Raw genomic sequence first — 26,113 nt, 5'->3', positions numbered from 1 at the left:
GGCACGGCACAGCACAGCACGGCACGGCACGGCATGGCTGAGCTTGGGCTGCTCCCCATGCAGCAGGGACCCAACACAGCTCTTTCCAGCAGAAACAGCACTTTTATTTCTAACATCACCCTGTTTGCTCATTTCATTTTCAGAGAGTGGACAGTGGGATTGCTCGGTGCAAAGAGAACAGGGGTTCGTCCTGGAAACCTCAGTTCCAGTTTGCAGCTCTTGTGGGGGTTTTACTTTAGGTTTAGGGGGAAATGGGTAAGAAGTGTGTAGAAGTGTGCATCGTTTTTATGTCACATTGCCCCTCTTGCTATCATCTTGTAGTTGAAAATTTGAATTAATCTTGCTAATCTCATCTGAATCAGTCATCTGAATATATCAGAAATTGCAGCGTAACACAGACACCTTTTAATAGCAACAAGACCAATTTCCCACCCATATTTTGATTTCAAGCCCCAGATACAATGATTGGTGGTAACTGCTTGAAACTAAGACCAGAAGACACAGCAGGGCACGGGAGAACCAGGTCAGAGTTCGAACCGACTGTGTATGTGTTTGGATTTCAACTTGTTGTATTTGGTGATCAGATCCAGTTTACTGTGCCCAAGAGTCATTCTTTTCTCAGCCCCGTACGCGCTGCTCTTTTCCGACAGCATGTCCTCAGTGAGTTTATCGTAGGAAGGAACTACAGGCTTTTTCTCACGTTTTGGCTGGTTGTACGGAGACAGCAAGTCCAATTTCCCTTGTCCAAAACCCTGTCTTTTCTCCATCCCATAAAAATTGCTGTCATTTTCTGCTGCTGGTTCCCCAGAGGGAGCAGCAGGCCCTTTCTGCTTTGTGCTCGGCCCGGTGCTGCTGGTGCCTTCAGAAGGGCACTGCTGTGTCGGCTCCTGCGTCAGCGTGGAGCAGTGGCCACTGTTGGCCCTGTCATCGCCTTGGTAATAAGGTTTGTAGGAACCAAAGACAGGGGATAGCTCTGGCTGCAAGAATGTCCTCCCTGTCATGAGATTTGGTTTGTGATACAGCGTGGATTTATTCGGAGGACTGTTAGCCGAATCTGGTGGTTCCCCTTGCTGCGTAGGGCAAGCGGGCTTCAGAGATGCGTCATCCTTCCCCTTCTTATCACCAGAATCAGGGCTCAAATCTTGCCTGTCCTGGTGAACGTTGTAGCTGGAGTTTTTCATGAAGGGAGACATTTTTACGCTTTTGATGCTTACATTGGAGAGGCTGCTGGAGGCGCTCACGGTTTCTGCGTCATTCATGCGGATGGGTTTCAAAAGGAAATCGTCACCTTCCGGGGGGATCTGAAGTGAGGAATCTGGCACACAGAAGCTGGTCACTGCTTTGGACTCTGCATACAGGTACCGAAATTCCTTGTCAAACTCTGCGACTATTTGACCACGGAAATGGGTTGCCAGGCTGGTGTGGACTTGGCTGCAAAGCCACGTGAAACTGCAAAAAAGGAAAAAAAGTCACATGTAACTTCTGTTCATACAGACACCTGGCATTGATTTTGACATCTAAGTGATGTATCGCTACCCCATTCATGTTTCTGAATTAAAACTTCTTCTGAAGTATGCAAATTGAGGTTACGTGTAGCAATGGCTATACACGTTATGTAATTACTTAAGGTCATTTAATTTCAGCTTGATGATATGATGAGGTGTATGAAAATATAAGCAACAGACAAGAGGTATCCTGTACAGCGAGTGCAGCAACCACTAATACACTAACAGTAGGTTTTCTTAGCTTTGTTAAGGGCACAGAGCAGCAAATGGGCCCTGAGCTAAAAAGCGTGTTTCAGGCTGTTTCTTCTTCTTTCTGCTAGCACTCTGCCCACAGACAAGCATCTTTTCCCACTCCCAGTCCCATTCAGGTGGTGGAGAACACCAGTGAAACATTCATGGGCAGGCTGGTCAGCCTGTGTGGGAGGTGTGGGTTGCTGCCACTGGGCAGCAGCAAGGAGACCTGCAGCTGTCTGACAATGGAGAGGCTATGGATCGTTGAAACACAAATCCACGTGGCATTCATAGGGTCATAGAATATTCTGAGTTGGAAGAAACCCACAAGGATCATCAGGTCCACCTCCTGGCTTCACAGAGGAGCGCCCAAAATTCAAACTGTGTTTCTGAGAGTGTTGTTCAAACTCTTCTTGAATTCTGTATGGAAAGGCTCTTTCTGCCCAGTTTGCATTGCAGACCTCCTAGCTCAGCATTTGTCCTGTACAAGACAGTGCTTCATCCCCTTTCACAGAGTGCAAGGAGAGTTTTTTGGAGGGGTATCAAGGCATGCCTGGACTCCCCTTCTCTTCCCTTGCCTCTGGACCTGAGCAAGGCCTTTGACATGGTCCCCCACCACATCCTCATCTCCAAATTGGAGGGAAGTGGATTTGATGGGTGGACGACCCGATGGATAAGCAATTGGTTGAAAGGCCGCAGACAGAGGGTGGTGGTCAATGGCTCTATGTCCAGGTGGAGGCCGGTAACAAGTGGTGTCCCCCAAGGGTCTGTCTTGGGACCGGTGCTCTTTAACATCTTTATTAATGACATCGATGAGGGAATTGAGTGCACCCTCAGCAAGTTTGCTGATGACACCAAGCTGAGTGGTGCGGTTGATACGGTGGAAGGAAGGGATGCCATTCAGAGGGACCTCGACAGGCTGGAGGGCTGGGCTCGGGTGAACCTGATGAGGTTCAACACGGCAAAGTGCAAGGTTTTGCATTTGGGCCGGAAGAACCCCAGGCACCTTTACAGGCTGGGAGGAGCGGTCCTTGAGAGCAGCTCGGCAGAGAAGGACCTGGGGGTCCTGATGGACGAGAGACTGAATATGAGCCAGCAGTGCGCTCTGGCAGCTCGAAAGGCAAATGGGATCCTGGGCTCCATCAGGAGAGGGGTGGCCAGCAGGGACAGGGAGGTGATTGTCCCTCTCTACTCGGCTCTTGTGAGGCCCCATCTGGAATACTGTGTCCAGGTGTGGAGCCCTCAGTACAAGAAAGACATTGAGATTTTAGAAAGGGTCCAGAGGAGGGCGACTAAGATGATCAGGGGGCTGGAGCACCTCCCCTATGAGGACAGGCTGAGGGAGTTGGGCTTGTTCAGCCTGGAGAAGAGAAGGCTGCGGGGTGACCTCATTGCAGCCTATCAATACCTGAAGGGAACCTACACCCAGGAGGGGAGTAAACTCTTCAAAAGGGCTGATAACAGCAGGACTAGGGGAAATGGTTTTAAGTTGAAGGAGGGAAGATTTAGGTTGGATGTTAGGGGGAAGTTCTTTACTAGGAGAGTGGTTAGGCCCTGGAACGGGCTGCCCAGGGAGGTTGTGGATGCCCCGTCCTTGGACGTGTTTAAGGCCAGGTTGGACGGGGTCCTGGGCAACCTGATCTGAATGTGTATGTTTGGTGGCCCTGCTAGGCAGGGGGGTTGGAACTACATGATCCTTGGGGTCCCTTCCAACCCGGGTGATTCTGTGATTCTGTGTGCCTCGACATGTCCTCTGTCCTCATGTCCCTAAGATCTGCAACACGGTGGGCTCGAGGGGGCTGCTCAGTGAGGCGGGAATGGAGATCTCAAGCACTGTCCTGAGGAGCAGAGAAGGTCTCCAGAGCCCCAAAGAGATAGCACAGGACAGGAAAACCAATGTTGTTTTCCATAAGTATTGCCATAAGATTCCCCAACTCATTTTATCTTTTCGTCACCATCCAGTTGAGAAAGATGTGGTGCTAGAACTGAGATCCTTTGGGAGAGCTTGTTATACTCTTAAAAAAAAATAGTTTTGTTCCAGCTGATGAAGCACTTTCTCTTACTACCAGTCTGCATATTTGCCTTACCTGTTTAGCCCCACCTGTTGTTTGTGCCAACTGTAACTTAAAGAGCTCTCTGCTCCCCACTGCATGTCTACAGATAGTAACCACATTTCTCCTCCCAGTCTTCATTTTCCCTGATTAAACAGGGAAGCTTCATCTATATGGTAAGCTCCACAGGCTCCTGGATATCCCAATCCTCAGCTTCTCCCTTTATTCTCACTGTAGTAAACAGACTAATTGTGTTAAATGAAACAGGACCATTGTGGGCAGAAGTGCCACCTTAAGGCTGTGCTATCAGTTGCTAAAACAAGATAGCCTATCACAAGAGTAGGGTGAAATCACAGAAGCCATGGGAAAGCAATTGCAGTGGGAGGTTGCATTTGTTCCCAAGTAAATGTCATCTCAGGACAAGGTGCTGACACTGTGTTTTGGGACCTCATCGATGTTTATGTTACAGTGCAGCTATCTGGGAACTCAGTAGGAAAAGCAGCTCTTGGCTTCTTCCTGAGCAGTACAAAGTCATTATGGCTCGTAATGATGTAAGTCACAAGTTACAAAAGGTATAAGAAGCAATACTCAGTAATAGTCTGGGGTTAATGCGTGGTCCAATGGCAAGTTAAGAGAATTCTGCATTGGTGTTTACCATGCAGGAGCTTGGGACGGTCCCTGCCCTGAATCCACCTTTATACACAATGAGAGAATGAGTCTCACACTGAAACCTATGTAGAAGAAGTTAGAAAACATATCAGCAAAACATTTGCAGGACCACTTAACATTAACTTGAGAGCACCAAAGGACAAAGCAGCTCAACAACTATGTAGGATGTATAATCTCTCACTTGAAAGTGCTTTAATTATCAGAAGGTTGCTAATGTGATACAATTTTTTTTCATGTTCCAGACCATTAAGGCTCATAACCACACAGCACAAATTAGCAGAGACTCTTTCTCAAGAATGGAATTAATGGCCACGTAGGTAAATACAATATAATAGGAAAGGTGGCTTTTGTAAAGGAAAGTCATCTCTCACAAAGCTACATGAGTTCTTTGAAGAAATCTGAGAGCCCAGACAGGCAATTTCATGTAGTCCATATCTACTACCTCAAAGGCATCTATCTCAGGAGCACTGCCTGGCTCCCAGGGATGCTGCTCTTCCCATCTGTGTTACTGACAGCTATTGCCCTTCTGCACAGGTGTGCTGTGTCCACACTTTGCAGTCCTTACAACTCCAGATGCCCCAGTGCAGGGCTGACCCGCAGCGTTTTGTCACCCATGGCATGGCACAGGCACTATTTGGAGCCATCTACTGAGAAGTCTATCAGCTGCTCATAGGCCATGAGGCTGTTGAGGACAGCTATGGGATGCCTGCACAAACACCTGAGCTCACTTGAACTCCTCAGAACCACAAATGGGCTGATAGGGCTGAGCACCCATGCTCTGGAGGGGCAGGCTTGTGTCCCTCAGATCGTGAGCACCATCCTGTGAACGATGGGAATAAACAAGTGGAAGAAAATGCTGCCATCCCTGTCCACCCACATCTACCACTTTTGCCAGGAGAGCTGGAAGCAGAGCTGAGCAAGAGGCCCTCCTCATGCTGGCTAGGAGGTTTCATGTCTCATAGACTTGCACAGCCTAGCAGGAGCATCACTACAGCTACCCATCAAGGCTTCTGGCCTCACCTTAGCAGCGGGCAAACAACAGAGTTTGTCTAAGTTTTCTTTCCCTCTCTGGACACCATGACTTCCACTTTCTGCCTCAGTTTCTCCCACCCTCTGGTCCAAGGTCCATCTCCCTAGAGCAAGGCACGAGGCAGCTCTCCCTGCCCTACCACAGGAACCTGCCTTTCCCCCAGAAGGGGGAACCCCCTGGCCTTATGACTGTCCCACCACCCATTCCTCTCGTGGTTCTTCCTTTCCTCAGTCCAACTGGAGCACTGCAGTTTCCTGTGCTAATGCAACAGGTCCTGCCCTCTTCACATCCCAACAGGACCTGAAGCACCCTGACGTGATGAAGGAGCTCTGGATTTGTGCTGAGGCACAGCTCTTCCTCGCCATCATTTCCATGACAGGATGATGTGGCCTTGCCAGCCATGGCTATACCCACCACTACAGCTTCCACCCAGCCCTGTGCCAACAAACTCATGTTCTTCAGCCTATGGTGGGACATGGGACAATGCAGGCCAAGATCCGGTGTCTCTGTATGTAATAGGAACGCCAGGAGTATGACAGCTGTTGGCAGTGCATGGCTAGGCACAGCATGCTGCCATGCTACCCAAAGCCATCTCCTGGAGACAACTGCATGCTGAGGACAGCAGGCACTCGCTTGGTGGACAGGGCAGGGCAAAGCAGAAGTCTCTCACACAAACTGACAAATGTCTTTTCTCCATGAATGCCATGGAGGAAAGAGCCACAGAATCATAGGCTCATAGAATCACAGACTCATAGATTGGGTGGGTTGGAAGGGACCTCAGAGATCATTCAGTTCCAACCACGTGCTGTGCGTAGGGCTGCCAGTCACTAAATGAGGCACCAGATCAGGCTGCTCAGGACCCCATCCAACCTTGGCCTTGAACACCTCCGGGGATGAGGCACTCACACTTCTGTGGGCAGCAGTGCCACAGCCTGACCGTCCTCAGTGAAAAATTTCCCCAGCATCTAATCTAAATTTCCCATCTTACAGTTTAAAACGACTCCCTCTTGTACTATCACTATCTGTCCATGTAAAATGTTGACTTCCTGCCTATTTGAGTGTGGAACGCTGCGATGAGGTCTCCCTGCAGCCTTCTCTTCTCCAGGCTGAACAAGCCCAACTCCTTCAGCCCATCTAAGGCAAAGAGAAGCAAAAATGGTCATTCCTGATCTATTTTGGTATAAAAGCGAAGCACTGAATGAAGCTAATGGGTTACAAACTCAGTGCAGATAAAAAGAGGTGCTTCCCCACCACAGCACAACACACAGCAAGCTGAGGGTGTCCTCCCTGCAGGGCGCTTTGGATGCTGAAAGTTCACGAGGGTTCAAAAGGCGGAATGGAAAGCACAGTGCATCAGCCAAGGAACCCCAGGCTGAAATGTAAAGCACTGCAGTGCCAGCAGATAGGCGATGTAAAGCTCTGCAGAGCACACCAAATCAAAGAGGAGGAAGTCCTCAGGTGTACAAATAAAAACTGAATCCAGAAGGAAGAGCCGAGGCATTGTGAGGTGAGGGTGAATAAGCAATAAGGGATGACCAGGATGGGGTGCCCAAATTAACTGAATACACTGCCATTATTTGCTTCCGCGAGGGACTGCTGCACGGGGAGCAGCCAGCTGCAGATCGCCCCGGGGCAGGCGCCCGGGAGGCCGGAGGACAGCAGCCCTCCCCCGGCCCTGCAGTCAGGCAGAGCGGCAGCAGAGCACAGTAAGCACGGGGCCGTGCAGCTCAGCCCTCGGCCGGGAGATGGGGTTACAGCACCACCGAGGGCTGGGGCAGCGCCACCCGGCGCTCCGCGTGTCTCAGGCGAGCTGTGTGAGCTCGGCAGCGTTTGGGACAGCGGGCTCAGCCCTTCCGCGTGCCCCTGGGGCACCGCGTGGCGGCTGGGGAGCCGCTGCCTTCTCACAGCCGTGCTGTCGTTGTTTGCGCTCAGCCGCTCTGCTTCGGTGCGTCGGGCTGAGAAGATAACAACGTGCAGCAGCGGTTTTGTTCCCTCTGGAAATCCTATTACTCGTCTTCATCGTTTTCTTGCTTGACGCTGCCAAGCGTTCTGTCCCCATTCTGTGTGCCCAAACAGCCTCTGTGCATCACTGCTCAACAGAGGCACTATGTGGTACATTAAGCATACTTACTATACGTACTATTTCCAGACATTTAATTTCATGTGACATTTCCTCTCTAATATCTGAGATGATAATAACCTGTTTTTATCATGATAAGCTCTTTAAACTTGTTTCCAATGCATTTGCAATCATTTTCACCCCTCTTTTTACATCTTTTATATATAAGTATATAAAAATGTATATAAATATATTTAAATATATTTTAAAAATATAAATATATTACAGTGCAATGTATTCAGTTAATTTGGGCATGCCATCCTGGTTATCCCTTATTGCTTATTCACCCTCACCTCACAATGCCTCGTCTCTTCCTTCTGGATTCAGTTTTTATTTGTACACCTGAGGACTTCCTCCTCTTTGATTTGGTGTGCTCTGCAGAGCTTTACATCGCCTATCTGCTGGCACTTCAGTGCTTTACATTTCAGCCTGGGGTTCCTTGGCTGATGCGCTGTGCTTTCCATTCCCCCTGCACTCACTTTCTGCTTACTGGCAATTCATTTCTGAAGATGACTGCTCCCTGGGTTAGATCTGGAGCTCTCTCTCAAAAGCTCCTTCCTCCTGTGTGGGGCACAGCTACCTGAGGGCATGAGCACTTCTCTCCTGAAGAAAAGCAGAGCCTCCTCCAGCTTCAAACCCTTGTAGCTTTACCTTCCCTCTGCCAAACACCTGTGCACTTGTTTTTGCCTTCCTTCGTGCTGAAGCCAGGGGTGGAGTTTTGTAACCCCCTCTTAGCTTTCTTCCCTTGTTTTTCAGTTTCATGGGTCGTGTCAGCTTCGAGCCCAAGTACTGTGTTTCTTTCAAGAATATACAGCAAACAACGAGCTCTTTCCTCCCTGTGCCACTGGCAGGATGTACTTTGACCATCTTCCATTTTCAACTGAGAAACCTCCCCTAGGGCAGCACAAACAGCCCTGTAACTGCCCTCAAGCTGACAGTACCACCTCTTTTCTCTACCGCTAGCCTGGCAAATGTTTACTCAAGTTTTCCTGTTCAAAATCTGCTTAGCTCTAGCCCCATTTGCCCTTGGGCTTCTGCTGCACTAATAAATGTATTTGTGCCCTTCACTCTGTCAGGTTAAAAAGTGCTCAGGGAAATGCTATTTCTTCTGGTGCCCAGAATGATACTAACTAGATACAATTATATTTAGAATTTTAGATTATTGCTTTTTCTGGATATCTGCTTAGCTCAGTGAGCCTTGTTTTCCTTTTTAATGACAGGAATGTCCCTGTTAATGACAGGAAGCATAATGGTGAGGAAGGGAAGCAATGGAAATATTTAGTCAGAGGAGGGAATCTTACGGCTACAGACATGGGGAGAGGTCAGAAGTTCAGGCACGACATGAGAACCTATGTGAGGAGAAAGTATTCTCTTCTTACAGCTGAAGAATTAAGAGACACCAAATGCCTGAGTGGTCAAGAACAGAGAAAGAGAACACCTCCCTGAAGGAAAGAGTGTGGGCAGACCAAGCACCCGGATGGATTCACTGTCAGCACTGGAGTATGTACTGAAACTCGAGGGGATCTCAGCTGCTATTCCATATCTCCACAAGCAGCTTCATGAATGAGTATGCACCCATTACATCAGCAAATCAGATCCAATGGGGAGGAGCTGCGTGGGCCTGAACTTGAAAAGGATCCTGAAATAAACAGATGCAGTTCAACAGGGAAGTACTGAAAGTAAATAGATGTGGGAAGGCTCAGACAGGATGTCAGCAAAGAACGAAGATGAGATCAAGGACAGTAGGATGAAGGATGGCAGATCGAAGTTATGGAGCGCTACAGAGAAGCCAATGGTCAATGCCTGTATAGGTTCTTGGATGTAAAGTAAAAGAGCATCTAAGTAGGAGGCAGAAAGCAAACAGGATTTTCTGGTAGCCTCATAAAATGCTCCCTCTACAACATTTAGAATGGAACAGAGAAGTAAAAGAACATTTCAGGAGGCTTGAAATGAGAATCTGAAGCAAAGTTGGATGTGGCTCTGGGCAGCCTGGTCTGGTGCTTGGCGACCCTGCACGTAGCAGGGGGGTTGAAATGAGATGATCATTGTGGTCCTTTTCAACCCAGGCCATTCGATGATTCTATGATTCTGTGATATGCAGAATAGTTTGAAGCTGCCCACTCTAACTTAGGAATAAAAGCAGAAACGTATTCTGATGTAAGGACAGGGGGAAATCAATGAAATGCCAGTAAGGATTTAGAGTCAATAAGTAACAGCTGAAAAAATAAAGCTGTGTTTAGAGAAGTGGTCAGTGTGGGGCAGCCTGGTCAGATACACACACAGATACACACATGCACAGATTTTCTAAACTAAAGTGACAGATATTGTGAGATGCCTGAGCTGGAACGATGACTTTGACGCAGCAATCATCTCAGAAAGAGACTGGGGAAAAGAAATTGGGGAACAGTGTAACTGAAGTGTAGAAATTTTACAGAAAGAATGAATAGGGGATATGTTGCTGGGGGAATGGCACAAAACATTAAAGAAAAATGAGTCAAATAATGTAAATAATGCATCATTAAATGAAATATATCCCTGCTAGATTACAATTCCACTCCCAAATATGGAAAACGTAGGAGTGGGTCTGTATTGTGAACTGACAGTGCACATGGTGTGCTCAAGGCAGAGGAATATAGAGATCTCAGTTATATCTGCACTGAATAGAGGCCATGACTAGGAGAGCTGCAGAAACTGCATTTTGCCCTTTATAAATGACTGCTTTGGGGAGAAACTAACCAGAAAACCTACAAAAGGAGAAATAGCTCCTTGGAAATGCCACTCTGCAAAAATAACGACGACATACACCTATCAAGTATACTTTCAGGAGGCAAATGATCCACAACAGTAATGTTTAACTGAAAAGAGAAAGTGAGGAATGCTATTAATAATTTAAATGAGTAACCAAAGAGGTTACTGCTCAAAGAGGCTGCGTGAAAATTGTTTAAAGATGCTATATTGGAGGCTCAGAGCAAATATAGCTATAAAATAAAGACAACGCATCCAAATGCCACCAGAGTCAAAAGGCACAGTAAAAGAAAACACTAAAATAAATAGCCTTCAAAAAATGGAAGTCAGCAATTTTCCAATTATTAACCAGAGAATAACCTATCATTTCAAATTGAAGATGGTAACAGAGGAATGGAAGTCGTCAATGCGAACCTTTCAAAGAGCTACTGGAAAACTACGAAGCAGCCAGACTTATTTCCATACTGAACAGACTGGTAGAAGCAAACAGAAAGTAACATGATGAGATGCACACAGAGCTATAATCATAACGCTGAAGACTCAGCATGTTTCTGTGGAAGGAAGCCATGCCTCAAAGCCTGCTGCCATTCTCTGGAGGAGGCAGGGAGCACACAGACGTGCACCGTCTGCTCGGTGTGCGATGGGTGAATTTACAGAGATGTGGACACAGCCGTTCATCGAGGACTCTTAGAAAGCTTAAGTGATCGTGGAGTATAGAAGAATGTCTTCCCAAGGAGCTGGCTGAAGATGGGAAGCAAACGCTAACGATAATTTTAATGTACCCACTGGAATCCCACAAGTTTTGGAAAGTTGTATGAAAGCAGTTTGTACCCAACAGAATTGTCCTGGGAAAACTGGACAATGTAAGAAGTGGTGAGAGGATTTTATGGTATAGTGGCGTGATGGTGGACAAAATTCTACATCAGTAGATGCAAACTGCTGCAAAAATCGGATGTTCTGTATATACTGATGAGCTCTCAGATATTACAGGAAATAATATTTCCTTAGGAAAGTGGCCAGAGTTCCCATGGACAGTTCTAAACAAGAATCGTTGCTGTGCTTCGCACTGGCCAGAAAGGCAAACAGCAGGCTGGGAACTGCCACAGTGGAGACAAGGAGGGACGTCCCCCTTACACCTATGCTGAAGTATAGTGAGTGGGGATATCTGACCTCCTTATGCAGTTCTGGTCAATTTGTCTCTCAAAAGACAGCAATAATGATTAAAGGTCTGGAAGTTCTGCATGAGAAATGACTGAAGAGCTAAGGATACTTCAGCTGTGGGATGATTCACACGGAGACTGTAATGGAGGAAGATGAAATCATGGATGCAGTCAAGGAAATAAATAGGGAACAGTGATTTACTGTTCCCGAGTTATGGAAATTTGGGGGCACCACATATAATTGTACAGCAGAAGACAATGTAAACACAATAGATCACTTCACACAAAGCATAAATTAAATTGCATAACTCACTGCTGGAGGCTGTTGTGGAGGCCAAAGACGGAACAATCAAGGTGGGAAAAGTCTGCTGTGGGAAAGTGAGCATGAAGAAGCACGCACAACATCCAGCCCCAGAGCTCCTGAAGCCTCTGATCCTGGCACACAAGTCTCCTGAGCAAAGTATCCGGCTTCATTCAGGAATTGCTCTCGTCCTTTGAATCTCGTGTTCCCAACTGCAGGGAGAGTTATTTATCTGGCTGCTGTACCTGGTACAGTGCCAAGCTGCAGCGTACCTGCTTTTCTCCTGTGGAAATTTTTCTGTCCAAATTCCATAGACAGAGACAATTTCTTACAGTGCAGAACATGGGGTGGTTGGTGGGACAGCAGGGAATCAGACACAAGGCCATATCCAGCTGAGCAGATATCCTGTACAACCTGAGAAGATGCAGCTACAGCAATCTAGGGAGAGCAAGCAGGCGTTGGATCCACAGCCCTGCTCCAGGTCAGCAGGAGAGGAACTGACCCAGGGAACTGATCTGTGTTTCAAGCAATCTCCTGACTCAGGGCAACAAGGAAATTAACAAAATGTTCTCACGGCTGTGGAGTGCAGCCCAGCAGACCCATGCCCCACTTTAGCCATTTAAAATGAGTGCTTTCAGTTATCCAAACCCCCGGTGCAGCCAAAAGAGATGGAGTGATGTTTCCAGGCACCCCATCTTACATCCCTGCGTTAGCACGGCCAAAATGCCAGCAAAGGCACTGCTCTCCATATTGTTTAAATAGAAAACTGACATAGCCAGTTGGGATGCAGTACTTGTATCTTCTAGTGGCAGAGGTTGGTAGAAGGAGAGCTCTACACTCAGTGGTGATCCGGCAGAAAGGAAGTGCAGCTAGGAGCTCCAGCACCAGTGGCTGACTGGATGGTTATTGGCTCTGGGTAGGGGATGGAAAAGAGTAAGAAAGAAGGAGAGAGAGCAGTGCTCAAGGAGACCTGGTGGAGGGAGGATGAAGTATTGCTGGGCATCAATAGAAATGGCCAAACAATCCGCCCTGGGGAGTTGCACTGTTTGTGGTGGACAGTACAGAGTGCAACAGCATGAAGCAGTGTGAAGTGAGATTAGAGCTGCAAAATTAGGGCAGGTGTAAGAGGTGTAAGGAGGTTTCACATCCAGAGTAAGGCCAATGCTTCAAGGGGATGAGCTGCGGAGAAAAACTTCTTGGAAGAAATAAGCAATTACTTCCCAGAATTAACTAGCCTAAATGGTTTGACCCACAAGAAAAGATGCTGTTCAGGATGTGGGCAGGAATGATGCATGAGACTCAGTTCAAGAGGCAGAAGTGGAAAAGCCACTTTGTAATGCTGCTCACAGTACAATTTCAACCCTGTGGTGGGAGAGAGCAATCTAAATAAACGCAGCACGTGCAAATTGAATTTCAGGAAAGGTAACTGGGTAAAAACGCTGACTGTACAACGGCAGCTGAAAAAATTCAATGAAAGCTGGTCACTGTCAGGAATAATAGATCCAAAACAGACCCAGAAGGGAACAAGCGGGGAAGCGCTCTCCAGCAGGCCTGATGCAAACACTGTGTGCACTGTGGGAGGAAAGGTGGGGCAACATCTGACCTGGTAGGGCGTTTTTTACATCGTTAAGAAATTAGGTAATACTCATAGACATTGTTTCCAGGAGCTGTCAGTGTTGGCAGACAGGCAGTTAATGCGATCTGATAACAAAACAGCAAAGTAAGGCGAGCTGATGGAGTGAGGGATGAAGCACCAGAGTGAAAACTGACACTTATGAAGGTAAGATGAAGAAGAACAGCTGCACATCTTTATCACAGGGAAAAGAAAATAGGAATTATGGAGTATTATGCAGCCTCAGCAGTTGCTGTTTTTTCTCACCTGTATGTACCAGCAACAACTTGATCACAGTCAATCAGGATAAACTTCTCCAGAACCTGGCCTACAAATTTCTTGCCTGCTTTGCTGTAGTACGTGTCTCCGCTCAGACATCGTATGCGCATGTTCTGAAATCAAAGAAAGCAGAGATGGTAAAGGAACACACACTGAGCCAAGCCGGGATGTTCCACAGTTTGTCAGCAATGAAATCTCACGCAGGATTGCTGTGCCCAGAGGTAGAATGCAGCGTGGCAGCAAGTGTTTGCTGGGTCCCACATCCCACGTATTCTATCACAATGCATGCTTAAATAAAAAAAGAATGCCAGCAAATACGAACAAGTTGTACTTAGGTACAAAAAAAAAAAAAAAGAGAATTCAGTGATCCTACAGCTCATTTCTGAAGTATGCAAGAGTACAGTTTATTCCAGAATATTGCTAATACTCAGCTAACCTCACTAGTTTGTGGCTCTGCATTAAAGCTGATTTCAGACCCAAAACAACTGCTTTTCCATCAAATTGAGTACACTGCTCTGATTTTTCTATACTGACAGGCTTCGTAAAAAAATACTGCTCAATATAAGAGATTTACAGAAAAGTATGTCCGTGTTTTAAGAGTTCCCTTTATCAGTATATTTTAAAATGATATTAACATTTGATGTGGCTACATTCAGGTGAATGCAGAGCTGATTCTCACCTGTCTTAAGAGCTTCCCTGATCCACCTTCAGCCATGAAACCTACTGTCCAGCACAAAAAAAAAGGAAATGAGGCTCCTGGTATCCAACAGGAGCCTTTGTCTTAAGGAGAGGTTTTTGCCAATAATAGGAGTTATTTGCACCTGAGGTGGGGCAAACGGGAGAGGAGAACAGCTGCTGGAAGCAGTTACTGGACAGGTCTATAGGAAATGGTGCCGAACAAAACAACTCGAGCATCTGTGAGGCAGCACCTCCAGGCACCTGCCAGCCCATCCCCTTCTGCCCCTCCAGGCCAGTTCATGGCCACCTGCAGTGGGCTTGGCACGCCGGGAAGTGCCACAACCTGTCCCCACTGCATTTGGGCAGGCACATCTCTCTGTGGCAGGTCATCCTTGCCCAGTGCCAGCATCCACACATGGGAACGCTGTGGCTGCAGTGGTCACTATGGGTGGCACAAGCTGCCAGGGCTGTTCTGCTCCTCTGCAGAGGTGGGTACTGGCCCACACCACGCAGCATCTTTCAGTCCAGCTAGAAAGCAGTTTTTAACACCCAACTGGCAAGCTGAAGACAAAGGACGAAGGTGTAGATGTGACACTGAGGGATGTGGTTTAGTGGGCATGGTGGTGGTGGGTTGACTAGATGATCTTAGTGGTCTTTTCCAACGTAATGACTCTATGATTCTATGACAAATAGTTGTGATTTGCCTGCAGACGTCCTCCACAGTGCACAGACCCATATCCCATCTATCTTCTTGCTCTCCAGCAGCTGCTCCTGGGAATGGCTGTGGCCTCTCCTCCTCCAGGGCAGGATGAGCAGCGTGGGCTTGCAGGGCTGCCTGTACGCAGCCAGGACCGGCTGGCCCAGTCTGTGGCCTCATGTGCAGCTCCTGGCCCAGAAGTTGTGCCTCGGGGAGGAGCTGGGGGCAACCACCTGCAGGAGGCCCAGCTCAGTTCTGCTTCCTCTGACCTTCCTCATCTGCCAGAGCCCTGTGGGCAGCAGGTGGGCTTCCTGGAAACGTCTGCTGGGAGCTCAGCACAGCAGGGAGGGAAAGGCTCAACACACACATCATGCTGAGGAAGTCTCTCCGCCCATGCAAACAGCACCATTGCCTTCAGGGCTTCATGAATCTCCTCTAGACAAAGGTCCAACTAATCCTATAGTCTATCTCCTGCCATAGGCCAAGACAGGGAGATAGGAGAAGAGCAGGAACAAGGCAACCGTTTATGATGCTGCCCCTCATGTTACTTGTAGTTGTCCAAGTACTTCTCCAGTCTTCTCTTGTGCTCATTGAAACTTTTAGCAGGGACAGAGCTGAAGCTTCTTGAGCTTTGCACTGTGGATCTCACTTATTCTTGCAACCCATAACATTCCTGAGTTGTCACCTATGAGAAGGGATGAACTCTTTCCCCATGAGAACAGCCTGGCTTTGGAATGTGTTACAGTGGCTGTGCCATCTTCGTGCTTGAAGATTTTCAGGCTGACCTCTCAGGTGATCCTGCTTTGAGCAGGATGCTGGACTTAATGACTTCCTGAGGTCCCTTCCAACCTGAAATGTTCTATTCTACTATGAAGTGTCACCACAAGTTGCTGAAATAGAGCAAGATATGCTTGGGGAGGTGATCACCTAATCCTGTTGCCATTCAATTCAGGAATTTTCTTTCTTCTAGTGCTGAGGTTTCAGTAATAGTGGTTCTCACAGAGAGCAGCTTCCTTTTCCCCCACGTAAGTTGAAACAAGTACAAGTAAGAGATATCCCATAGATGTATTTCCATAGTGCACCTTCACTCCCTCTCTCCTTTCCAAGACTGGATGAGTTTCTGACATCTGGCTCAATTTTTCCATCCTATTCTTCCCCTTGGCAATACTGACCTTCAGCTGTCCAAGCAGGATGAGAATCCTGCAGTCTTGCAGGAAACCCAGACCACCATGTGTCACTGCCACTCAGCATACTTTTAGCTTCAATAGATGTCCCTTTGAAAAAAATACAAAAACCTTCTGCTGGGACCGCTGCCAATGCTTGATGCACTCCTGTCAGATCTGCTGATGCTCAGCAGCAAGATTCAACAGCATTAGGCTCACACAAAGTTCTTAGAAGTAAGAAAATTCCCCATTACACTTGGAGTTGTCATTAATTATTCCAGATGGAGATTTACCATCATATCCGGTCTTAACCCAGAACCAGGAATAAAATATGTACATTCATTCCAGTTAGATGTGAATATCAGAGCACGTGTGTTAATGTACTGCTTGAGATGCAGCAGCCTAAGGGGCACTTCACATTGAAACCTGCAGATGAGTCACTGAATGGGGGAGGAAAGCGTTAATTAACCATTAAAGCACAAGAGGTGACATCAGGTCTAACAAAAAGACACAGGCATCTCCATGGATGTAAACCAATGCTGATTTGAATTTAAAACAATGGCCAGATTCTTGGATAAGAAGTGAATAAAACAGATTTTGAAGAAGTGGAATTTATCTGGATCAGCCAGGTGACATTAGGGACTCATTTGTTTATGAAACCAAACATGCTCTGGCAAGTAGTTTTCTCTAATAGCTGCCATGGCAAGAGGCAAGACAGAATGGATCTGGCTTGTGAGAAGTGAGAAAGGACAGAGCATCACCAACACGGGGAAAGAAAGCTGCAGCTCTAAATTACACTTTGTGTAGACAGGTTAAAAACGAGGAAGAAATTAGATGTTTGCAATTGCATCTATCTGTATTTAAAATGCTGTAAAACATTGTTTTTGAGCTTTCCCAAGGTGAGGAAAAGATGAAATGGATGGCTGGAAGAGTACCAGCCCCTTCCTCCAGGGAAGGCATGAAGGAAGGAGCACAGCCAGTAGTGTCGGCCTTGTAGGATTGAAAAATGACATCAAAATCATCCTCCACTGGGAGGTGACAGCCAGAAAGTTATATGGGGACAGCACGATGCTGGGAGACATTTCTGAGCCTGGGAGTTTCTGAGCCAAAAGTGCTTGTTTCACTGCCATATGAACTCCTAGTGCATATGTGGGCACCACAGATGGTTGCTGATGACACCCCAATGAGTGGGGAATCAAGCTCTTCACAAATCCTTCACGAACACGGGGGCCAAAAAGAATCACAAGCCCCAAAATAAATCCTGACGTGACTTTTTTAACTTCTGGTTTTACACCGAGAGGAGGCCAGGAGGAAATGGTGGCTTCTGCATCAGGACCTCCAGAGGGGCCCACAGCTTTCCTTCCCCACACTCTGCCACAGAGCTGCACTGTAGCTCTGGGCAGAACCTAAAGCTGATCCGAGGGGTCTTAGGGATCTGAACTAAGAGCCAGTTAGATCTTGCAATTCAGTTTCCTAGGGCAAGGACTGAGAGAGGTCAACAGATAGGTCCCAAAGGCCAGGCAGAATGAACAGAACAATCGATTTTTATCGGTTCCAAGACTTGGTTGTCACATCTGGAGTGTGACTGAACACTTACTGGGAAACTGTCCTCAGTGAGAGACATTTTATTGCACATTTCCACAAAATGCTTCAAGTACTCTTCATCCAGGATCAGGTAAACAGGAACGTGCCGTCTGCTTGAGGCCTCCAGCAGGTCACACAGTATTTCCATGTCTGTAAACAGATCCATCACAATTGCTATTACCTAGATGGGAGAAAAAGAAAGAAGAAGAAGAAAAAAAAGGAGACAGTTGAAATCTCACGTGCAAATGTACTTTAAACTAAGAATGAGGTATTCAAATCTCCAAAGCTACAGAGTAGCAATGGCCACGTGAGCAAAAAACTGCCTCTGGAACTTTGCATTTAATAGCACTTGCCCCATCACGGGAGATAAAATCACTCTTAATAACTGTGAAGACATTCCCCGTCCTGCTGCCGCCTGCCTCATCCATCCGTCCTTCACAGAAAGAAATAGCTGAAAGGGTCATGCATGTGCACAAACTCGGTGTCACTGGTGCAACAAATATGCATTGCCTTAAGCAAATGTGCCAGAAACATGGCATGCAAACAGGAAGAACAGACTGACCAAACTCATGATTCATTTGGTGTAAGAGTGACTCCGTACATAACTAGTGTATGAACCTAGAGAAGCATGCTTTCTTCACGAGGAGCACACTGACAGGTAAAGAAGGTATGTAGCTCATATGTCCTTGTTCCAAAATCACCTCCTATGGACACCAAACAGAATCATGGAACATACGTGGGAAGGGTCCCTTCCCCTTCCCTGCTGGTGGCACTCCTGCTAACACAGCTGGGCATGCAGCTGGCCTTCATGGGCACACCGGTGATCTCTGCTTAACTTCTTGTCCATCAGTACCCCTTTCCTTCTAGGACATTCTTCTAGAAAGCCGCTTCCTAGGCTGCTGCTCCCACTGTGTCCTGCTCTGTGTAGTTGTTCCTTCCTACAGGCAGGACTGTGTATTTGTCTTTCCTAAAATTCATGAGGTTTCCATCAGCCAATTTCTCTAGCCTGTTGACATCCTTCTGAACAGAAATCCTACCTTCGAGTTTATTGACTGCTCTTAATGTCATATAGCCTGCAAGCATGCTCAGGCTGTACTCTATCCCATCCTCCAGATCATTAGCAAAGACACGAAGCAGTACTGGCTCCAGCACTGATCTCCAGGGAACACCATTAGTTAGGCTTTGAACCACCTCAGTGCAGCTGTCAAACCCATTTCCTTTCACCCATCTCAAGGTCCACGAGTCCCAACCACATCTTAGCAGTTTGCTGCAAGTGAACTACAGGACACCACGTCAAATCTTTGCTAAATTCAGGGAACACAGCGCCTGCTGCTCCTCCCTCATCCGCATCGTCTGCCATCCCCTCACGGAAGGGAATTGTGTCAGACTGGCGCAAGGTGTGCTGGCATTCACATTCATATCTTGTTCTTCCTGTACCTGGATTTATGTTCCAGGATGCACTTTCTTCCTCAGGAGAGAGGTGAGGCTGACGTGCCTGTAATTCCCTGGGCTCTCCTTGCAGTTCCTGAACATGGGTGTGGTGTTTGCCCTTTTCCAGACATGAATAACTTCCCCCAATTGCAATGCCATTTTGAAGATGATAGAAAGTGGCCTCACAATGACATCAGCAGGCCGAAAGAATCTGCCTCGTAAGTAACGCGGAAAGGAACGTACGCATCGACTGCCTACAGATCACTGGGCCAGAAAGATCACGTAGATGGGGCACTTCACAGGACTGGCAGCTGCTCAGAGCTCAGGCTTTGGCGGAAAGGCAGAATCACTGACTACCCAGTTATTTTTTGGCAAAGACACAGCAGGACAGATACTAACTATGAATACACTCATGATGGTTTTCATACAAAAGGTGAGAAGTGACCAATGGAAGAGCTGTTCTGAATGCGACTCTGCCTGTAAGCAGACTGACAGCTCAAAGCGTATTTCTAAGCACAACCATGAAGGAGCAGTTAAGAATCCCAAGAGTGGAAAGAAGGAATAACATAAAAATTAAGCAACAACAACAAAAAACAGATGTCAAGAAAGTCCATCTCAATACACCGAAGATAAGGTCTTACGAAGAAGAAGGATTGAATTGAAGACCATGGCAACTCATCTCACCGAGGAGGAAAGATGGAGCTGGGAGAGACAGCAGACAACCTAAATGTATTCTTCAAAGATTAGAAGGAAAACACAGAAAATAGAAGGTAGGTCATGACAAGTACCTAATACAGTGAGTTGTACCAGAACTAGGAAGTTCACAGCACAGCATGGCCTGCAGCGAGGACAACAGACCAAGGGAAATAAGCTGTAAATACACTAGGGTGTAAGGGGAAAAGCTGTTCCACCTTTCCTCACAGAAATACTGCAGGCAACAGCAATGAGGCCATTATTTGGATCAGGAAGAGACTGCTGAGATCCATCTGCAGGTCATCACCATTAGTGATGGGGACAGGGGGACAGCTTGGAGATTGAAGAACCTGGAAGCACAGTGCTTGCTGAGCTGGAAAATTAGCCAGGCCTGATGAACTTCATTTGAAGGTGCTTATGGAGCAATCCTAGCAATTTAGTGAGCTAGACCTTAATCTAGCATCAGTTAACACTGAGAACTCAGGGAAGTGGTCATCACTCTGGGGGACTGAAAAATAAAAGTAACAAAGGATTTTAAGACAGGCTGTTTTCATTTTAAAAGCTGAAGAAATACTGGAATTACCAACCAAGGATCTGAGTTCTAACCATATCTTAGAAGTGAGTAAGATAAATGGTTCTTAGGTCTGATTTTGAGTTTCTGCACCCAAAATGGGATGTCCAAACAAGGATGACCCAAAAGCTCCGAGTTTTGCAGTGAAACTCCAATGGCCTACTTCACCCTGCCACTCAGTGCTTGTGCCCTGCACTACACCTTGTGCACAATCTGAGACAGAGCTTGCTCCTGCTGCCCAGCATACACCCAGCAGGGTGGGAAGCCTGTCTGGACGTCTTCTGCTCATGCTAGAGCACAGCAATGCACAGCACTCCATAGCTGAAGCCAACGTACGGAGGGTGGCATGTAGGGTGAGCTTTCCTCTGCTGACTTTCATGGATGGACAAGGTTTCTGGCTCGATCTGAATTGAGAGCCAAAGACCATCTTGTTCACATACCTCGCACTGACAGTGGTCCTCCTGCAGGAGACTCCAGGCCCATAGAGGGATGTGAAGGAACACTTACCTGGAGGCATATATGTGGGACACTAGGCAGCTGTAGGAAAGTGATGTACTCTTCCCACAAGCACTAAAAGCCATTCCTACCATCCAGGCCAAAATCATGTCTCCTTTACCCTCACTCTGGAAGATATGAGCTTCAGAGCCTGAGCACAAAAGGTATTTTTCATAGTTCTTGTTGCTCTTATGAGGCTCTGGCAAACCAGTATCTCATGCTGCAATCCCACCACTCATCACAGACAGCCCTGTGTGCACTGTGAAGGTAGTGGGAACATCTTCAGCTTCCCAAACTGACTCTGTTGCTGTGCTGGCAGCACTGGGTACTGCTGAGATCCACAAAAAAGAGTAGGACTACTTGGCCCTGTCTTTCCACATTTCAGCCAAAGAGCAAGGGTCGCAAGACCAGGCAATTCAACTGACTTTGGTAGGCTACTCATCCTCTAATGAAAAAGCATCAAGAAAAAATCTATAGCTCAAACTTTGTGTGGGGCCCCAGGCAGGTCCCTCTCAGACACGCTTGCCTCATGATAGCCCAGTTCGTCTCCAGCTTAGCTCCTGGGGCAGGCTTGGCCTGGAAGACAGTCTAAACATGCCTTGGAAAGTCAATAAGATGCAGTGAACAGAGGCTGTTGATTCTCTGGCCTTGGCTCCTCCACGCTGAAAAGCCCCATGGGTGCCAGGTGGGTGCAGCAGGTCACATCAGCTTGCTTTTCTCCAGCATTTTTCACAGAATTCAGGATTTTCACACAGCAGCACAGACACCCTGCAGTGCTCACCGCGAGAGGGATGCAGCTGAGCAGGCACTGCTTTGGCTGCGTGTGGCAGAGCTCTGGGCTGGGGCACAGCTGGCTGCCAGGCAGGATCTGCATCTCCTGGCAGTGCTGTGGCAGGGCTCTGGCGTCGCTGTGGGAGCGGGAGCCTCAGGCAGCAGGGCAGCAGCTTGTGCAAGCTGGGTGGAGCCCCACGCCGCAGCCAGACTCATGTTTTCCAAAATGGGCCTTCACCTGGCATCAGGAGCTGGAAGAAATGCTGGCTCCGTTCGTGCCCTCCTTGCATGGTAGGTTTGCACCTGGTGGTGCTGGTGAGCACCCAAAGCCAACGTCTGGGGAGAAGGCCAGCAGCCCCACTGGCACTGCACACTGCAGTGGAGACAGAGGGGAGGACGTGTCCCAGCACAGCCCCACGTGGTGGAGGAGCAGGAGCCCTTGGGGTCCCTTGTACAGAGTCTGGGTGCCGCAGGGCACCTGCAGCTCCATTAACATATCCTCTTGGTAAACAAGGCAGGCAGCTCTAGTAATAACATTGGCTCAAAGCGAAAGTATAGCAGCCTTTCAGCATCTAAAGGGGGGCTATAATGAGGAAGGGGACAGGCTCTTCAGCAGGGTCTGTTGTGACAGGACAAGGGGAAGTGGTTCCAAACAAAAAGAGGGAAGATTTGGACTGGATGTAAGGAAGAAGTTTTTTACAGTGAGTGTGCTGAGGCACTGGATCAGGTTGTCCAGAGAGGTGAGAGATGCCCCATCTCTGGAGGCATCCAAGTCACATTGGACAGGGCTCTGGACAGCTGATGGAGCTGTGGGTGTCCCCATTCATTGCAGGACCACGTGGACTTTAAAGGTCCCTTTCAAATCAAAAGATTCTGTGATCCTCTACCTCTCGAGAGATGAAGTCCCTGGAAATCTTCCCCTTTAAATTTTCCTAAAAGTGAGATTTAAAGCCTCAAAGCTATAGCACTGAAAGTGCTGAATCCTCTCTCATTCAGGCTCCTGCCATCTTCTATCTCAAGCTTACAAGCAATTAAGTCACCCTGTGCTTACAAACCTAAGTGATGCATGTCCATGGGTGCAGAGGTGGGAGCTGCAAGGCTGGGGCTGGCTCAGGGCCTCCCTGCTCCTCACCGAGACGCAGCAGTGTCAGCTGCCCACGGGCTCTGGAAATTCACACCTTGCCATTGTAGGGTGAAATCATGATGTTTCTGCATCAACTTCTGGAAACTCAAATTCAGCAATTACTGCAGTCATCACTTTGGGAATTACAGCACTTAGCAGCATCCCGCTGGGGCTGCCATCTGTCTGGTTTCTAACCAGCACAGCTGGTTTTACTGGTATTTGCCAATAGCATGGTTTGGGTCATTACTGTAGTGCTGCCATTCCAAGCAATACACTGCCTCTCTGGGGGACCATCAAGGACCCTTCTGCTGTCACTCACAAATGCAGACACACAGCCAGGGTCCAAGGTGCACAGGAGGAGCGAACAGAGTGCGGGCAGCACAAACAGCATTTACGAGAGCGTTTTCAAATACAGGCTAAGGCGTGGCTGTGCTTCATCTTCTTATGTCTGCAAAAGGAAAAGCTCAAATCTGAAAATACACCTCCAAAGAAGCTGATAAATGCAGCCAAGGAGGAAAACAAACCGCACCAACAAAAAGGACCAATGAAACAAATGCCCATTTTGATCACTTGTCAGGATGAATACGCTGTTGCAAAATATGCAGAAAGTATTTCCAGAACATTGCAAAGCAGCAAGCAGCTCCCTGCACAGCTGCTACTGGCACTTCAGGCAAAAGGTGCTTCCACCTCTGGTCGCTCTTTTAGCACTGACAGACATACACCTAGCATCCTTTTGGGTGGTTTGAAGAGCAAAATGACTCAGTAACTGCTTAAAGATGAGTAACTGGGGTTGTGAGTGAGCTGGAACTGCCATCAATCAGAGTTAATCATGGGAAGTGCTGGCGGGCTGCTAACAGGAGCCAGCAGAACATGGCAAAGAGCCAATAAATGGCTGAAAGCTCGTTAGCCCATTTTACACAACAGCCAAAAACGCCATACGAAAATCTCCAGCTTGGACACAATGGGCTGAAGAATGTCAGTGATCTTCTGAGCCAAGTGAGAACAAAAAGCTCAAAATGCCCTTAGATATAAAAAATGCCCCGATGTGCAGCCTCCCTGCAGCTCCAGGGAAGCTCCTGTGAGCTGAAGAGCAGCAGGATATTTTTCAGGTGTTTAAAGGATCAAAATGTTGTCCGAGATCTGGGACACGTGCTAGGAAGCAAGGGGCCATTCCTTGGAGTCATTCACTTTGTGCATTCTACCATGGCTGTGTCTTAATCCCCACTGCTGAAAAGCGTCACGGGACCTTTCAGGTGATGGAAGGTGCATAACCCAGCTGCCGTAAGGGCAAACAGAGCGCTTTGTTGGTTACTTCCTGGATGAAACTTCCTATATTTACCTACAGGGTGCTATCAAAATTCAGCATGAAACACTGCGGCCAAGCTGTCCTCCTTTGGGCAAAACAATTGGGAGATTTCCCCTGTATTTCAGCTACACGCGGCTGTCAGGTGCTGTTAAAATACTGCCCAGCAATTGGGGCTGCTCCACAGCCACAGCTTCACCTGCTCACTCTGTTCTGCAGGTGGTGGTAAAGATAACACCTTCCTTCTTTCTGCTGTTGGCGTTCCTGACACAGCTAATGTCCAGGCTTAGCAGTTCTGCAGTTCCTACTTTCTCTACCAGGCACTTAAGGAATGCCTGTAGAGTGAAACAAGAAATTACTGGGGTGATAAGAGTAATTGCTGAGGAGCTGACTGATTAGAAGTGAACTTTGCACTGGAAGTTAACTCAGTATCCCTGAAGTTGTGAAATAAAATAGCACAAAAGAAAAATGAACGCGGAACAGAGTGAAAGAACCATAAAGGATATAAGGTTCATAAAAGCCGGAAATGCGTCTGAGAGGCTGCTTTAGCACACTGTATGACAGCAGAGTGAAAAGAAGAAGAAAATCCCCAGCAGGACTGTGCTCGATAGGCAAATGCTGCAGCTGCGCGGTGCTGATGGCATCTGAGGGCTGGAGATCCCACCCAGCAGGAACGGCACCACAGGACAAAACGGGCTGAGCTCCCTCATCCCGGAGCAGCACACACATGGAGTCTGAAGACATGAGGATGTGTTCTAGCCTACCCCAAACCACAGGCAGGGCTTCTCATCCCACTGGTTCGCTCTGTTCTCCTGCAGCAACCCCAGTGCTATCCTCCTGTCCCACCTCATGAGGGGTCCAGAGGCCAAGACAGCCCTGACCTGAGGCCACACAGAGGGGAACGGATGGGGCCCAGCTGCAAGGCTGAGCACAGCTGAGTACCATCGCTGCGCGCCCTGCTGCTTGCTGCAGGCTTCGGCACAGCGCTCTGCACACCCACAAGCACAGACAGGATGCCTTAAAGCACACTGCCTGGATGACATGAAATCCCAATGGGAAAGAAATTACAGGGAAGGAAAGGAGCGGGAAGAGTCACAGATCTGATAGAGGAAGAGCAGCTGCACCATACCAGGCATCCAGACTGCAGCAGCAGCTCGGAGCAGGCGGCGTGCAGCTGTAGGACCAGATACTGGGATTTGTGCCGGGACAGGAGACCCCCCTGAGCCCACACTGCGCTGTACATACCGTCCGTGCCCGGCTGATCAGAGACCGGAGCAAATCCTTAATGCTGTTAGCTTTGTTTCTTTGGAAAATGATGGTGGCTTGAGTCTGGCCTGTCACGGTGACGATCGGCATCCCTGGCCAGCCCAGCTCCAGCTCCGGAGGGTGCACATCAGACATGAGAGGAAAGTAGGTGCCAGAGGTCAGCTCGGAGTAGAGGGAGGACCCATCTCCATCAGCAGGCTCACCCTCTTTGTCTCTCCTTGCATTGGGCTCTGGAAAGCTCTGGCTTCTCTGCTGGCTCATATATTCCATGTCCAGGCTGGAAAGAAAAGGCAGTTCCCGTTCCTCAGCGATGGCACTCACGTAGCCACGCTCCCCCTGCTCCAGGAAGGCGTCGACGGCCAGCCTGGCTGACTCGCTGTGCTGCAGCACCAGCGGGGTGGGCTCCCTCCACCACGGCTTCTTCAGCTGCTCCAGGCGGTTCTTCAGCGGCCCCGACACCCCTTGCTGGCTCCCATAGCTGCGGTGGAACTGGGGCCTCACCTCCACTGCCAGGTAGTTGAACATGACCGGAGCTAAGCAGTGCCTCTCCAGCTGCATTAGTCCTCCGAAGGACTCCAGGTAATTTCCGGCCCTCTCGTGCCTCCCCGAGTTCCTCCCAACAGGTTCCTTCAGCAA

General features: G+C 48.1%; 1 protein-coding gene across 1 annotated transcript; it reads right to left on the bottom strand.

The window, feature by feature from the left end:
* Window positions 1-123: 123 nt before the first annotated feature.
* FAM83C (family with sequence similarity 83 member C) lies at window positions 124-26,113 on the bottom strand (the record flags this gene model as incomplete). Its single annotated transcript, XM_042886636.1, has 4 exons — window positions 124-1,449; window positions 13,691-13,815; window positions 17,838-18,005; window positions 25,457-26,113. Coding segments are annotated over 4 exons (1,875 nt in total), but the record flags the coding sequence as incomplete, so codon positions are not given.

Source organism: Lagopus leucura, unplaced genomic scaffold (assembly GCF_019238085.1).
Source record: "Lagopus leucura isolate 7727_CA_CO unplaced genomic scaffold, USGS_WTPT01 Super-Scaffold_100060, whole genome shotgun sequence".
NCBI lineage: Eukaryota > Metazoa > Chordata > Aves > Galliformes > Phasianidae > Lagopus > Lagopus leucura.
Note: the sequence above shows the minus strand (reverse complement) of the source record. Positions and strands in the feature narration are given on the sequence as shown.